The 16,559-nt window shown below is 55.7% G+C and overlaps 1 protein-coding gene across 1 annotated transcript in view; it reads right to left on the bottom strand.

The window, feature by feature from the left end:
* Window positions 1-2,813: 2,813 nt before the first annotated feature.
* MAP2K2 (mitogen-activated protein kinase kinase 2) overlaps window positions 2,814-16,559 on the bottom strand; it is a 32,104-nt gene continuing 18,358 nt past the window's right edge. The window contains exons 4-11 of the mRNA XM_007951036.2: window positions 15,630-15,707; window positions 13,862-13,913; window positions 13,595-13,719; window positions 12,319-12,532; window positions 9,951-10,015; window positions 7,036-7,097; window positions 6,081-6,126; window positions 2,814-2,924 (exon numbers count right to left, since the gene is read on the bottom strand). Of these exons, the coding sequence (XP_007949227.1) occupies window positions 2,814-2,924; window positions 6,081-6,126; window positions 7,036-7,097; window positions 9,951-10,015; window positions 12,319-12,532; window positions 13,595-13,719; window positions 13,862-13,913; window positions 15,630-15,707 (753 nt within the window). The remainder of the gene's footprint in view (window positions 2,925-6,080; window positions 6,127-7,035; window positions 7,098-9,950; window positions 10,016-12,318; window positions 12,533-13,594; window positions 13,720-13,861; window positions 13,914-15,629; window positions 15,708-16,559) is intronic.

Below are 16,559 nucleotides of genomic sequence, written 5' to 3' on the forward strand. Positions count from 1 at the left end.
AGGCACTTCGCCACCAGAGCTCCTTAGTAACCATCTAGACATATGTGAATAAACCAAACCCACTGCCAAGGAGTTGATTCCGACTCACAGCGCCCCTAGAGGACAGGGGAGAATTGCCCCATGGGGTTGATCCCAACTCCTAGCAACCCCGTAGGACAAAGCAGAACTGCCTTTAGGGTTTCCCAGTCTCTATGGAGGGGCTCTGGTGGTGTAGGGGGCAGGGCATTTGGCTGGTAACTCGAAGGTTGGCCTACCAGCTGCTCTGAGGGAAGAGGATGAGGCAATCTACCTCTGCAAAGATTGACAGCCTTGGAAACCCAACGGGGTCTGTATGAGTCAATTCAGATTCACAGCTGCCCTAGAGGACAGAGCAGAACTGCCCATAGGGTTTCCAAGCTTGTTGATCTTTACAGAAGCTGGCTGCCACATCTTTCTCCTGCAGAATGGCTGGTGGGTTTAAACCTCTGAACTTTAGGTTAACAGCTGAGCACTTACCACTGTGCCACCAGGGCTCCTTCTGTAAAGAATAATGACTGAGAAAACCTAACACAGCTGCATTCTGCACAATTTTAACATAAAACTAAAATTGCTCAAAAAAAAAAAAAAAAAAATCCAATAAAAAAAAAAAAAAAAAAAAAAAAAAAAAACTCAACACTTTTGCATAGAATATTCCATCTCTAGTAAGAACCACAGGAGCTCTGGTAGCATAGTGCCTAAGGCACTTGACTGCTAACCGGAAGGCTGGCGGTTCAAGCCACTCCTCAGAAGGAAGATGGGGCAATCTACTTCTGTAGTGATATCGCCTCGGAAACCCAAGGAGGGGTTGCTATGAGTCGGGTCCGACTTGACAGCACATAACAACAACAGTAAGAACCATCACGCCACTGGCTCAGAGCAAGTGGGGGTCCCCAGAGTGCCAGGGGCCACCTTTGGCCTCAAACTCCCATGTAGATTAAAACCAGCTGCCACCGAGGAGACCCTGACTTATGGTGACCTCATAGGTGTCAGCGTAGAACCAGGCTCCACCGGGCTTTCAAGGGATAAGTTTTCAGATCCTCACGCCTTTCTTCTGAGGCCCCGTGGGGTTGACCTGAACCCCAACCTTGTGGTTAGCAGCCGGAGGCCGGTGCCATTGGAGAACAAAGACACTGAAGTGCAGTGAACATGCAATCCCATGTGCCTTGTGAGGATGCTCCCAGAAAACCAGGGTTAACTACCAGCTGCTGCCTTAAAGATTTTAGCTATTAAAAAAAAAATCCTGTGAGATTATTTTGGGAAGACTAAGTGGCAAAAACCTGGGAGATGGTTGAAAGGGCCAACTCATGTCCTCTTCAGTATCCACAGAATAAAAGAGCAAAAAGAGAAGGATTTGCCTGAGAAGGAAAGAAAAAGGACGGTCCAGCAGTTGCTGCTGGAGCACAGGCAGCTGTCCTCAGCGGCTCCCTCTGAGAGCCCTTCCACAGATAAGTATCAGCTTGTGTCAAGCCGTCAGGAAGTACAGAAGGGGGCAGCGCACTTAGTCTCACATCTTCAGAGAGGAAACCTTAGACACAGCCCTGCCTGCCGCCACTTCCTACTGCCCGGGAGCCCCGAGGGGGCCTTCTTTGCCCTGGAGCCTAAAGGGCTGGGCCCCAGGTCTCCCATGGTTTTTAGTCCCCCATGCTCCTGGCAAGTCAAAAATGCTGCCTGGAACAGAGGGTCTGGAGGGGACCCTAAGGCCTGACCTAGGAAGAGGTCTGCCCCTTCCACCTCCAGTGAATCTAAAACTGATGCTTCCCTGGGAGCCACCAGTACTGCACCCGGTGAGTGCCCTGATTGGTGGGCTGCGAGAGGAGCCCCGGAGAGCCATCCACCCACATCAGTCGGCTGCGAGAGGGTGGGTGCAGGTTTATCTGCTGGATCTGCTGGGGTTGTCGACCACACCGACGGTGTGGAAACCCAACGCTTCCTTTCTGTGGCGCCGACTGAGCTCAGCTGAGGCTGCTCTGCGAAGGCTGTGCTCGGCGAGAGGAGACAGAGCCCTGCTGGTGCTGGACTCTCCGTGGGGCATGAGTGGCCTGGAGAAGGTGAAGGGGACGTGGACTGCGTCAGAGCCAGGAGCCAGCGCTGTGCTTTTCTCTGCACATCGTGCACCTATAAGCGGCAGAGATGAGGGGGCCGGTCCCCTCCGCTGCCTGGGAGTCCGCACCGAGGCTGGAGGAGGGCAAAGCCAGGCTCCGCCGCCATCCTTCTCCCTGCCCGTCCCCACCTGGCTGTCACCTCTAGGGCTGTCCCCTTCAGAAACTTCTCAACCCTGGTACGGAACCAAAAGCTACCAGCCACCGTCCAGTGGGCCCCGACTCCTGGTGACCCTGTGTGGGTCAGAGCAGAACTGGGCTCACAGCGTTTTCAATAGCTGTTTTTGAAAGCTGCCTGCCAGGCCTTTTTTACAAGGTGCCTGTGGGCAGATCAAAATGCCAACCTTTTGGTGAGCAGCAGCGGTGACCCCATTCACACCACTCAGAGATACGTGAAGCAAAGGCTAATGTCCCCTTAAACCAAACAAAACAGAAAATACAATGGGCACCATTTGCTTTTTCTTTCTCATATTTTCCCCCCTTTAAACCTAGGTAAGCAGGTTCCAAGAAGACAACCCGAGTAGCACTACCCACCCCCGGAACCCAGAGCTACACCACTGCAACAGGTAGGAGGGGCAGCAGTGGGTCCTCAGGAGGGGCCGCTGGGGTGAGGGGGCAGGTCACCAAGGCAGGGGGCTGGTCTGCCTTCAGCTGGAAGGGTAGGGCACAGGCAGGGACGAAGGCCCGGTGTCACCGTCACACGGCAGTGCGCGTGGGCGTGCTGGGCTGGTTCAAACGCAGGGTTTTGCACAACCAGCCGGCAAAATCCACTTCTTCCATCTCGGACCGTTTGATGAAGGTGTGGTTCTGGAAGGAAGAGGGGCAGGTCAGCAGCCAGGCCCTGGTCTTCGCCAGAACGAGGGGGGCAAGCAGCCTCCGGGGCCCTGGCACAGGACACAAAGAGGAATAAGATAGAGATAAGGGTATCTCCAATCCCAGGTTCTGGAAAACACACTGTGGACAGGAGCGAGAGGCCAAACCCAGAAAGGAGAGGATGTGTGTGCTGGGACCATTCAGGGAGGTGGCAGCAAGGGCCCAAAGACAAGGCTAACGGGGAGTGTCCCCTGAGCACCGCTGACCCAGGGCCAGCGCCTCTCGGGGGGCTGCCTGCACTGCAGGGACTTGAGCACCATTGTCCATGGACGTCCTGTGTCCTCTGGGGGTAGGAGCGTTGGTTCCACCACGCTTCCAGTGGCAGGACCTGCACAGGGGCCTGTTACTGGTGCCGGCCCAGCCCTCTCACAGAGCAATTTGGAAAGGTTTATAAAAAATCACAAACGCTCAGCAACTCCACTGCAGAAAATGTGTACTATGGATAACCTTGACCATGTGCAAAATGGCGTGCCCACGACATCATCCACTACGGCTACATGACTCGTGAGAAAGACTGGACACAACCTGCCTGTGCCAGCAGGGCTGATCGTGCAACCATGAAACCTGAACAACGAGACGGTGTGACGCTATGACAAGAAGGAAGCTCTGGATGGAAGGATGTGGAAAGGTCTTGAAGTGAAAAACACAAAACATGAGCCACGTTACACAGTGGGCATCTTTTGTGAGAAGGGGAGGCACTGTACACATCAAAACAGACAACGCCGGAGAATGGATCCCAACAGCCGACGCACAGCCCATCCCAGACACGGCGCAAGACCGCGCAGCCAGTAACAGTGCCCCCTGGATGCAGAGCCTTGCGAGCCGTCAGCGGGGCCTCCTGGGCAGGCTCGAGAGGGCAATGGCATAGTGAGTTTCCTAAAGGTCATCATTGTTGCCGGTTTGGTTAAAAAACCAAGCAAAATAGACTCACTTGCGCCCCTGCTGTCTTGGTAACAGAAGAAACAGCTACAGAGAGAAGGCACGACCACAGACGATATTTACAAGCCCAGTGGCTCTCTGGTTAGATAATCACCTTTGTGGACTGTTATGGACTGAACTGTGCGCCCCCAAAATTTGAGCTGTAAATCCTCCCCCATCCTATCCCTGGGGTCATAATCCCACCTTCCTGGAACTGGGGTTTCTGGGTTAAGCAGCCCTATCAGAGCAGGGTGGTTCTCAGCCTTCGAGATAATACAGAAAGATTGTTGTCGTTGTTGTTATGTGCCACTGAGTCAGAACCGATTCATAGCGACCCCTCCTTGGGTTTCCGAGGCAGTATCGCTAGGGAAGTAGATTGCCCCATCTTCCTTCTGAGGAGTGGCTGGTGGATTCGAACCACCAGCTTTCTGGTTAGCAGTCAAGTGCCTTAGGCACTATGCTACCAGAGCTCCCACAGAGAGATTAGGGAGCGAGAAAAAGGTGGAGATGAGGCCAGAGAGACTCCAAGTCACATGAAGAGCATCCAGAAGCAGAAGCTGAGAAGAGACAAGGACCTTCCTTCAGAGACAGAGACAGACAGACACACAGAGACAGAGAGCAAGCAAGAGAGCATGCATGCCTTCCCCTAGAGCTGGAGCCCTGGATTTGGACTTCCAGGCTCCTTGACTGTGAGAAAATAAATGTGTTTGTTAAAGCGCCCCCCTTGTGGCATTTCTGTTACAGCAGTGCCAGGGAACTAGGACATGTACACAGGAAATACAACTTTGTGTTCAGGGAGAAACAAAAGCTCTGGTAGGTTTCATAGCACGTGTCTACAGGGTGGCCTGACCTCACCATCGGTGTGACTCACATGCACGCATTTTACAATGAACACACATCACGATGTCACTCATTTAACACACTTCTGAAGACCCTGCTTCACATCAGAGCTGGACCAAGTGCTGGAGTTTCTAGAATCAGACACTCTCCCCACCTGGTGCACCTGTCCAGTCTTTCTCTAGACCACAGCAAAGGAACACAAACTGCAGCAGACTGGCTGCCGCTGCCACTAACCAGGGGTCTGACTGGGCAAGGTGGCCTAGGTCCTATCTGAGGTGCTGAGGTAGGGCCACAAGGACAGGAAGCTGGCAGCCCCGGGATAGACAGGAAGTGCCCTCTAAGGGAGAAGACCATCCGTGCAAAGGTCCTGGGGTTTAGGTGAAGAGATGAGGAGTGGGGGTAGGGTGGGGGAGGAACAGTGTGGGGGAGGCTGGAAAACAGTTGGGTTCCTGCTGGCCTTGGGGAGAAGTGTGGGAATCTCTTGAAGGGCATTTAAAAAAAAAAAGATTCCAGCAAATCTAAGCCACAGACCTTCTCCCGTCCTGCCATCGGAGCCAGAACTGTGCCTGACATTCAGCCCAGGCCTTGTCTCCTTCTCAGGGACACTAGAAGAAAGGCTGTCTGAGGACCAGGGTGAGATGAGACGGGATGCAAGGTGTAGTTCTGGGGTCATTGACAACCAAAGAACTGGGGACAACATCCTGGGGGGGGCAGTGTCTGAAGACGGGGCTCCTGGGCTCCATGGGACGTCCCCACCCCTGCTATGGAAGGTGTCAGCAGACAGCTTGCTCTCAGGGATGTATAAGCGTGTGAGTTTAAGTTAAGGACCTGAGACTAACACTTCTGGCCAAGGACAGGGTCCACCCGCCTGGCACACACCTCACCCCAGGCACACAAGTGGGACCCTGCTTAGGGCAAATGAAGAAGAGCCACTGGGGAGGCGGGAGAGAAGGTCCCGAGAGTACAGCCCCCACAAGACGTGTGTGAGGAAACCAAATGCCCTTACAGCCTGCACGCACCCAGTGCACAGGACAAACCCCTCACCTGCCCCACCCTGGGCACAGTGGGGCTCGTTCTGTCCTCCCAGGATTCTTGAGGCCCATGGCCAACTCACTTCCGCTGCTAATGGACCAGGGAGACCCAGGGACTTGGGGCCTGGCTCCACCCCGGCCCACTTGCTGTGTCCTGCTCATAGCTGGCTTGGAGCTCACTGTGGGCACAGTACAGGCAGTGGGGGTGGATGAGTGCTCCCTCTTTGTGAGGGTCCCCAGGCAGAGGGAAGAAGGAAGCAGCCCAGTGGCAGCCCAGGCCCCAGTTTGTCACCTCACTCACCATCAGCATCTTCAGGTCAGCACGCTCAGCCGGGTTCTTGATCAGGCTGGGGGTCCGTGAGGTGGGAGGAAGAGAAGGGGAGGACAGGGAGCTTGGTTGCTCGGTGCTCTGGGCAGACTCTGGCAGCCTGTGCCAGCCCCACCCTGGGGCATAAACCCGATCTGCCTGGCTGTGAAGCCCAGGGAGGGGCAGGGCAGGAAACAAGGGGAAGAGAAATGGGTGGGAAATGCACGACCCCCTTTTTAGCCAGCACCCTGGGAACAACCACAGCCAAATCCTGAGTGAAAACCCCAGGCTTGCTCCCAAGCCAGGAAACCAGAGTCTGTTCCCTGAAGCAGCTCGGGGACAGATGGTATTTCTGACAATACCTCACACACGTGTGAAAATGTTTCTGCACAAAACGGATGGTTCTAGACCGAGCCTGCTACAGGGCCATGCCAATGGCCTGTAGTAAGCGAGTTGCCTCAAGGATGTCTGTGCTGGTGAACCACGGGTGCCCCCGAGGGGCAGCTGATGTCCCTGGGGCAAGAGTGCACTGCCCCCCCCCACAGGCCGCAGCCCAGGGCCCACGCCAGACATGCTACTCAGCCTCCACTGGTCCAAGGGTTAAGAGCAGCCAGCGACTGCTCAGAAACCTGCTTGGAAGCTTCTTCTGGAAGCTGGTGGGTGACAGGACCTGGGGACTGGAGGTTGGGGCCTCTGCTGACAGGTGTTTGTGTGTGGGAACCAGCTGCACTCTGGGTTCTGTGCAACAGCCATCCCTACAAACCCTTCTGGCAGCTCTCGAAGGACTTCTGTCCCCACCTAGGGCCGGGAAGCAGTGCCCTTCTAAGTCACTGGGTGGGTGTGGGTTGGCTGAGTTGGTGACCAGCCAGCCTGGGAGGCAGTGGGGTTTCAGGCTATAGATGTCCAGCCCACCCACCTCGGCGGCACTGGGGGTCTGCAGGGCACTCACCATTTATTTACAAACTCCTGGAAGTCCTGGGTGAAGACACCACTAGGCAGCTTCGGGGGAGGCTGTGGGAGAGATGGGAGGGGGGCCATCAGCTCAAGGCTCTGGAACCACCTGGGCAGGCATTTCCCACTCCTCCATGTGCAGTAAGCGTGTGGCCCTCTGCTGGGGAGAGCCCCACCCAGCCCCTCACTGTTCCGAGAGGCAGTGACCTTGCAGGAAGCTGAGGGTAGCACCTGCTCTCACTCTTGGCAGCCTCCCTGCCTCTGATGCCCACCCAGCAGGCATGGCCACCTCCCTGACGCGGGTGTACTTTGGTTCTTCTGGAACTTTCTGTGCCAGGCTCTCACGGGGGTACAAGGTGTGGTCGTGGTAAGGAGTGCAGGTTCGTGCTCATCTGGACATGCAGACAGACTCAGGCAGGGAGGGTCCCGCCTGGCTCTGCCTGTCTGCTGGGCACACGGAACTGCACCCGTGGAGAAGGCAGGGCCAGGGTCCTCGTACTAAAGACCACCAAGTGCCAGCTCTTCTAGGGGCTCTCGGCAGCCACACGGACATTTAGCGAAGGTGCCACTACCTTGTCCTATGGCTCAGAGTCCCTGGGGTGCAGACGGGGAGCCTGCTCAGCGGCTGACAGAGGTTAGTGGTTCAGGTCTACCAGAGGCAGCCCAGAAGGCAGGCCTGCAGCCTGTTCTGATAACTCGGCCATCCTTGACATTCTGGGGAGCCCAGTTCTGCTGTGGCACTTGAATGGCACCGTGAGTCAGCATCAACTCAGTGGCAACTAGTTTGGCTTCTGGCTCAGCTCTGACCTTGTGAATGGCCAGGCAGCCATGCTCGTGGCCGTGCTGTATGCAGTGTCTGGATCGCCCACCTCTGTGCAGGCCTGGAATATTCTCATCACCATGAGAGCAGCAGTGAGCTACAGATCCGGATGACAGAGGGGTGACCATTCCCAAGGTTTGGCATGAGAGCTGGAGGACTCCAAGGAGCCCAGCTGGGCACAGCCTTCACAGGGAAGGGGCGGTGAGAGTCAGGGAATGTTTAGGAGAAGCCACAGGGCCTTCCCTCCCCCATGCTCTGCCACCAATGTCTTGAGGCTGACCCTGCCCACTCAGGCGGGAGGGGCCCGGCAGCCACCCTCGGCGTCTCTGCCAGGTGCAGGAGAGCTGCGTCACTGGAGCCACCACACCCTGTTGTCACTGACCTGGTCTGTGCCTCTTACCTGTGACCTAGCTTTGGTCTGGGCTTGGTGTTGTGTGCTACCTGGCCACCCTCTTTTCCAGGACTTCAAGAGGCCACAGAAAACCTACCAAGGCCCACAGAAGGACCAAGGAGGGTGAGGTGGCACAGAGTGAGGGCCCTGGGTTCCAGGCCCGCTCCCCCTCGCCCTGGCTGCTGGTCTTCCTCGGTTTACTCTTCTGCACGATGGGAATACTAACAGCACCCTCTCGAGGGATCGTTCTGAAGATAGACTGAGACGAACCTGTGGCAAACACTCGACACACTAAACTAACAGGTGGACATGCAGCACAAACCTGCCCTCAATCCCTCAGCTGCCCCTGAAAGACGAGCCGCCTCCCGGCCAGCTCTCCCAGGCTCCTTCCCGGGGACAAGGCAACACCTGTCCCTTCTCCTGGGAAGCAGCGACTATTTACAACTTCAGGCACACTGACGCCAAGTTGTCAGGTGCGGGGAGACAGGGTGGCGGAAGCTTCCGGGTGTGTGCTGCGTGTGACGGACGCTTCCAGGTGTATGTGTATATGAGGGAAGCTTCCAGATACATGTGTGGGGAGTTTGGTGCCTGGACCCCTACCTATAGGTTCACAGGTACCCACAGTCCCTGGACTTGGAGGGAGGGGATAGTGTTAGAAATTCTGGGTTTGTCTTTATTAAAAAAAAAAAAAAGTCCCCCTGGGGAGGGAGTGGACTTGTGCAGGGCAGGAGGAAGGAAGGGGGTGTATTTTCACACCTCACTGCCTCCTATTGAAAAGAATGGCCTAGGCTCTCCCAACCTCATGCTCGTCCCCAAAATCTAGTCTGACTGTCGAATATTCTGTCTTTGAAACATTATCTGTTATAGTTGAACTATGTCCCCCAGATGCTAAGCTGAAGTCCTATTTCCTAGCCTGGAAATAGGTTTTTATTGTTGTTGTTTTATGTTGAAGCGCCCTGGTGGCACAGTGCTTAAGGCACTGGTCTGCTAACCAAAAGATCAGTAGTTCAAAGCCACCAGCTGCTCCATGAGAAACCCTGTGGGGCAGCTCCACTCTGTCCTCTAGAGGTGCTGTGAGTCGGAATTGACACAACGGCAGTGGGTTTGCTTTCTACTGTTATGTTCATAGGAGCTCTGGTGGCTTAGTGCCTAAGGCATTTGACTGCTAGCCAAAAGGGTGGCGGTTCAAACCACCAGCTAGTCCTCGGAAGGAAGGTTGGGCAATCTACTTCCATAGCGATACTGCCTCGGAAACACAAGGAGGGGTGGCTATGAGTTGGATCCAACTTGACAGCGATGGGTTGGGTTATGTTCATGGGGCCATGCAGTGTAGGGTTGGTCCTAAGCCAATCCCTTCTGATCCGTGTCTTCTAAACAAAAAGCAGGACAGACATACATATACAGGGGACACAGATGGAAGCTTCAGACACATCTAGGAGCCGGAGAGTGCCAAGGACTGCTGTGGCTGCTAGAAGCGGAAGGAGCCTGGGAGCTTCCCCTAAAGCAAGAGAGCTAGTGCGCAAGCATGAACCCAGTCCTGCCTATGGCCTGAGCTCAGATTCCTGGGCTCCCAACCTGTGAGACAGGAAGTTCTGTTCTTAAAGCTACGTGCCAGGGGCAGCGCCAGGCACAAAGGAAATGTCCCAGCAGGGGTGACTAAATCACCACGTATGAGGCGGGGGCGGGACCGCCTGGCACTGACCTCATTCACAATGTAGTCCAGCAGTTCAAAGATGGCCATGGCAGGCCGGCTGTCCATCCCGTGACCTACGCGGGAGAAAAGCAAACATAGGGTGAGAGCTGTCAGCAGCAAGGGGACGTGGCGTATGTGCACAATGGAGTATTACTCAGCCACAAAAAGGAATGAAGTCCTGCTGCACGCCACACTGGTGGCCCGTGACCACACTATGCTGAGCAAAAGAAGTCCAGTCACAGAAGGACAGATTGTACGAGCCCATGTTTGTGGAGCACCCAGAGCAGGCAAATGTGCAGAGACCTAAGCTGATTCATGGTTAGCAGGGGCCGGGGGACACAGACCGACTCATTACTTAGAGGACACTCAGCTTGTGGTGAGGGCAACGGGCAATTTGGGAACAGATAAGGGTGATGGCTCAACAAGGTGACAGACACTAGTGTTAACAGGGAACCATACACAAACACTGTCAAGGTGTGTCGTTGTATGTCATACACAACTGAAAGATGACTAGTGTGCAACTCCACTTACACAAAACCCTACAACAGGCAAGGCCGTGGGGACAGAATGGGGCAGTGTTGCCAGGGCTGGGGGACGGGAGTGGGAGTGGAAGCGGAAGGGTGGGAAGTCCCTGCTCAGGGTGACAGAGAACTCATGGAACTTGAGGCCGTGGTGGCCTAGCGTGGTGAATGTAATTCACGGCACTGAGCTACACGCACAAAGATGGTTGAAATGGCCAACTTTTCAAATTGTGGTAAAAAGTACATATAATAGGCCATTTGCCAATTCAACAATGTTTTTAGTGACACTGGCTGCATTCCTCACGTTGTAAAACCAACGTTGCTGTCCTTTACCACATTGTTCCACTATGAAACGGCAGGCTTTCTGGTGGTGTAAGTATGCTAATGTGACAACCAACAACAAAACGCACAGGGGTCACACAGACTGCGAGACTGACTGCTCTGCCCAGCTCAGCTCCAGCCCAGGCCAGGCAGAAAATACACTCGAGCGACACTGGACCACAGCTCCCCAGGCTGGCAGTGCTGCCAAGTGTCTTGCCCTGGGAAAGCCTCTTCTCCCCAAGCCTCTGGTGAATTAAAACAAAACAAAACAAAAGCGCCAACCCAAGCATGGGACTGTTTCTGAGAAGTCCTCCATCTGGCATGGGCTTGGTCCCAGAGTATGCCAAACTTGTAACCCCTCGTTTGTTGGTGGGCAGGGTAGGCCAGGACAGCGTGCTGGCTGCAAAGACGGTGTATGACCCTGCAGGAGCAGCTGGCAATCACAGCAGAGGCCCCAAATGTCATTGTGGGTAGATGGCTGAGCCGGGGGTGGCTGACCCATCCTTGCTGCAGCTGGTCAGCTTGGACTTTCGTCTCCTGCCCGACTTGAAATAGGCACAAGGGCCAGGGCCAGGGCCAGGGAGGTGCAGGGCAGAGAAGAAAGAGTGGCAGGGTCTGTCTCTGGGACACAATCAAGGCACCTCAAGCACCTAGCTTGAAAACTATGGTCTGATCACCTGACATGGCATCCACACATGGACTACTATTCAGCCATAAACAGGAGTGAAACAATGACTCACACATGACACGCATGAACCTTGCACACGCTGTGCTGAGCGAAAGGATCCAGGCACAGAAGGCCAAGCACTGAGTGACTTCATCGTGTGAAATGTCCAGGACAGGAGACTAATAAAGACAGTTATGAGCCCCCAGCTGACCACAGGGTCCTCTGGACTCTAGTTTCACCCAACCCTCTTCCTGTCACCTAACTAAGAGTAAGCCGCCACTTCCTCTCTACACCATCCCCAAAGTAGCCAATGTGTCCCAGCTTGACCATCTCTAGGGTCAGGGAGCTCCACCCCCCGAGGCGGCTGTTCTACATGCTGGAAGGTTCTCCAGGGGCCCAGCTGCACCCCCAGCCCGACTCTCCCAAACTGTGCTTTCTGTGGGAGTGTGTGCTGAGGCCAAATCCAATGAGCCACCTGAGCAAATTCCAAACCAAAGGTGGAAGAATTTTCCGAGGCTTTTAGAGCCTGCTTCAAACAGGGCACAATGCTGATGGTGACACCCACTGATGTTCACTGACTTTGCTGTTGGTTTGAACATTTTCAAGATAAAATGGGAAAACAAGCCAACCAGAGGCTTGGCCTGGGAGCTTGTTTCCGGATCTTTCCAGCTGGCAGCAACAGGTGCAGCTCTGGGGCGCCACTTTCAGATCTGTCTGTCACCAGCAATCCTGGGACTGTCTGAGGACTGCTGACCAACCAGCTCTACCCAGGGGCAGGTGGTGTAGACAGGGGCCAGGGGAGGCAGCTGCTGTCCCTGGACGGAGGTCACCGCCTGCCCAGAGCAGTCATCCCAGACTCAGGCCATACCACTGATGGGGCGTCCGGGGGGCCGCGGCCGTGGTGAGATGCTGTGGGGCTCTCCCTCGGCCCCGTCGACCACGGGCCGGCCAAAGATGGCCTCCAGCTCCTTGGCGTCCGGCGGGGGGATGGGGTACCTTCCAATGGATAGTTCCACCAATGACAGGCCCATGCTCCAGATGTCCGACTGCACAGAGTAGTGGGTACCCTGCAGGCGCTCCGGCTGTCAGTGAGACAGAGAGAGATGCTGGGGGAATGGGAGTTGGCACCTGGAGCCGCTAGGCAGCAAATGGGTGTGTGTGGGGTCAGAGGGCAGCACCTGGTATCATTCCCTTCCCTGGCAGCCCCACCTCCTCCTCCTGCTCACCCCTGATGCTTGACAGGACTTTGGGATGGGAGGGGCTTTGTGCTGACACTGGCAGGGGCTGCTCTGAGGCCCGAGATTCTCAGTGCTGTGGACAGGGACAGCTGGCCCCAAACAGACGGCACCGACTCCTTGTTCCTAGCCACCTGGAGACCATGTGCTTACAGAATCAATTCAACCAGCTTCTAGACACCCAGCAGGAAACTCAAACCCAGACCCAAATCAGTTCCTGTCCAGCGGATCCACTGATAGTGACCCCACGTGTTAGAGCAGAACCGTGCTCCACCACCGGGTTTTCAGGGGCTGATGTTGCTGAAGCAGACCACCAAGCCTTTCTTCTGAGGTGCCTCTGGCTGGGTTTGAATCTCCAACCTTTCAGTTAGCAGCCAAATGTGTTAATGTCTGTGCCACCACCTAGGAACTCTGGTGGCTCAATAGTTTTCTAAGGTACATGAGAGCCAACTTGCTGGTTCCAAAATTAACTGTTGTTGGTGGGTGTTATCGAGTTCATTCTGACTTACAGCGACCCTACGTGACAGAGCGGAACTGTTCCACAAGGTTTTCCATGCTGTACTGTCTACGGGAACAGATTACCAGGTCTTTCTCTTGTAGAGTGCTGGGCAGGTCCTTCTGGTTAGGAGATCAGCATTTAATGGTTCCACCACCAGAGTTTCTTCCCAAAGTAACCAACAACCTCAACCACCCACTACTAGTAGAAAGGAGCCACGCTTCTGCCAGAGAGACAAAACCCTAAGCGAGAAGACTGTGAGCGTGAGAGTTTGGACAGGGTAAGGACATCAGCAGCAGGACAGAACTCATCGGCAAAGCACAGGGTGTGCAAAGTGCAGACTGGAAACGGGGAAGCTGGTTGCAAAGGGGGGAGTGTGACACAGGACACCACTCCCCTCCTGAGAAACATACCGACATGTAGGAGCGTGTCCCCACAAAGGAGTTGGCCATGGAGTCAATGAGCTGCCCGCTCACCCCGAAGTCACACAGCTTGATCTCCCCTCTGGAATTGACCAGGATGTTGGAAGGCTTTACATCTGAGAAGAGAGCCAGCTGCAGGTGACCACAGAGGCCAAGGGGCTCGGGCCCACCTGCCCACCACACATGACCCGCTCCACTGGGAGGGTGCCGGGACCCAAGGCTCCACCCGGCTGGGGGGGGGGTCTGTGACCCCCTTACCTCTGTGCATGATCTGGTGCTTTTCCCGGAGGTACGCCAGGCCCCGGAGAACCTGTGCAGGAGCAGGGACAGGGTCAGCGTACGAGGCCCCAGCCAGGCCTGAGGAAGCATGGTAGCTGGGACAAGTCAGTGGACCTGCACTTATGCTGAGTGCAACTCACTCCGTGTACATGTGTGTGTGTGTCTGTGTATGTGAGTAAGCAAGTAGGAATAGCAGACCGACGCCCAGACCAGTGATGGTACCACGTGCCAGGCACGGTGCCAAGGGCCTGACGCGCAGTCGGTGGTCATTCTTCATGGAGTCCGTGTCTATGAGCTCACCTACTTGCTGCAAGGTACTTGGTACCCCAAAGTTGAGACTCAAGGGCTTTCCCAGGCATTGGCAGACGAGCATATGCACAGGGCGGGAAAAATCTGAGTCGCCGAAGTGCTGGCGGGGTCAGGTGCACAAAGCAGGTTCGGTGTCCGTTGGGATGTTATAGGATACAGTCACTATGGCAACAAGAGTCCACTGTATATGTGTGGCTGGCTGCCACTGAGTGGGTCCTGACTCATGGTGATCCTGCAAGTGTCAGACCGGAACTGCAATCCACAGGCTTCCTTCAGCTAATCACCAGAAACTGGTCCCCAGGCCTTTCTCCCTGGTCTGTCTCACGTCGGAAGCTCCACTGAAGCCTATTCAGCGTCACAACAACACATAAGCCCCCAGTGACAGACGGCTGCTAGCTGCACGTGAGATACACTGCCTAGGAATCAAACTCAGGTCTCTGTGTGGAAGGTAAGGCTTCCACCACTGGGCCACCACTGCCCCGGCCGTAACATACGACTCACAGGCTTACACAACTTCCCCTACGAGGCAGGTGTAGCACACCTCTGGGCTAAAGGGAGGGGGCTAGGCACACAGAACTATGCAGTGCCCCCAGTCACAGCCAGTGAGGGTACACTGGGGCCCGTGGGCAGTGGGCTTACTTATGGGCTGAGTGCTGAGCTCCACTAGGCTGAAGGGTCTGGAGGGTCCACCCATGGAATGAAATGATGGTAAAAGTGATGGTCCTAATGGTGGCTTCCAGGGTTGAGGTACCACGGGCCCGGCACCACACCAACCACCATGGCCCATCATCTTGTTTGTGCCCACACCTATGCAAGGCAGGTCAGGGTTACCCCATTACACAGGCAGCGACAGAAAGGTTCAGAGAAGCAATACCTTCTGCCCAGACCTCAGTGCCAGCTGGGAACCAGGAAAGCCAAGGGCCGTGCCCTGTCCCCAGGCCCGAAAGCACATTTCCTGACAGTGAGAGGGGGGTGGTCAGAGGTCATGGTAGCACTACACCCCCACCCCGGATTTTCCCTTCAACCACCTTCTCAACACACTTCTGCAGCTGCCCAGACCACAGGGCCCTGGCTGTGACTGGACAGGAATGCCTGCCCACCATACAACGGAGAGGAGCTTGGTACAGCAGCCACCACCACACCCCCAGGGCTGTTCCAAGGCCCGGGCGAGGGAGGATCTCAAGACCTAGTGTCTTCACTTGGCAGATGGGGAACTCAAGGACCCAAAAGGGGACACCCCTGGCTCAGAGTCCCTTCACAGTGGGAGATGGGAGTGGCAGCCCCTCCAGGGTAGGCAACACGCACGCACACCACTGACTTCATGCTGCTCTGCACCCCAGCCACATGGAAGGCAGGAGAAAGCACAGATCCCTGCAGAATGGGGGTGAGGAGCAGAACTAGGGCACACAGGGCTCAGCAGGCGAGGTTATGTACTTACCGCAATGCTAACCTTCCCAAGGATCTCTTCCGGAATTCTCTTAGCTTCTTTCAACACCTGGTCCAGGGAACCTCCGTCCTAGGGGCCCAGAGAAAGGAAAAGAGCAAACCATTTTCAGTTGTTGGTGTGAACCAACAGTGCCGCTTTCAGGGCCCAGCCAAGTTGAGCCGACACCAGCATGGCAGGTGAGTGAGCGAAGCACGGCCTGGCCTCTGCAAGATGCTGTGCCATTTCCCCGGCAGGAAACAGAGGCCGGGCCACATACAGGCCCGGCAGCTGCTCCCAGGGCCACCAGGAAATGGGAAGGCAGGAGAGCCACAATGCTGGTGCCGTTCTCACGTATGTGTCTCTTCCCGGAACAGACCGTCCTGCCAGTCCTGTGACTCAGCTTCCTGACACCAGCTCGGCGGTCGGTGGCAGGCAGGACCCAGGGCCCCAGCTGTGTGCCCCACAGCTGCCTGCCTGCCCTGTCTGGGCCACACAGAAGCTTCTGGGCTGGGGATCAGAGGGAATATAAACACGTTGGACCTGAGGGCCCAGCCAGTTCCATGGGCCTGTGTGCAATCAACATGCTGCAAGGCCTCAGTGGGCAAGAGAGCGTGAGCAAAGGCAGGGGCAGGATGGCTGCTCACTGGGACCCCCACAGCTTCTGTGCTCATGGCCATGACCTGACTTCTCTACACCTGGCAGAGGACAGGCCCTGCGCCTCCCTGGCGGGAGACAGCAGGAAGATGGGGATCTAATGGCTGTAGGACTCGCGTGCTGCAGCTGAACGTGAGCGGCTGCTTCCTTCGGGAGAAGGCAGACCTTGCCCTGCCCTTAGGCTTCTAGTCCACTCTCCATGACACAGGCGTATGCACCAAAGATGCTGAGGAGTCACCCCCAAATCCCCAGCCCACCCCAGGTGTGGCACCAAAGGTAATCAACAAA

The sequence above is a fragment of the Orycteropus afer genome, unplaced genomic scaffold (genome assembly GCF_000298275.1).
Source record: "Orycteropus afer afer isolate SDZICR_OR568_19922 unplaced genomic scaffold, OryAfe1.0 scaffold00291, whole genome shotgun sequence".
Lineage (NCBI taxonomy): Eukaryota > Metazoa > Chordata > Mammalia > Tubulidentata > Orycteropodidae > Orycteropus > Orycteropus afer.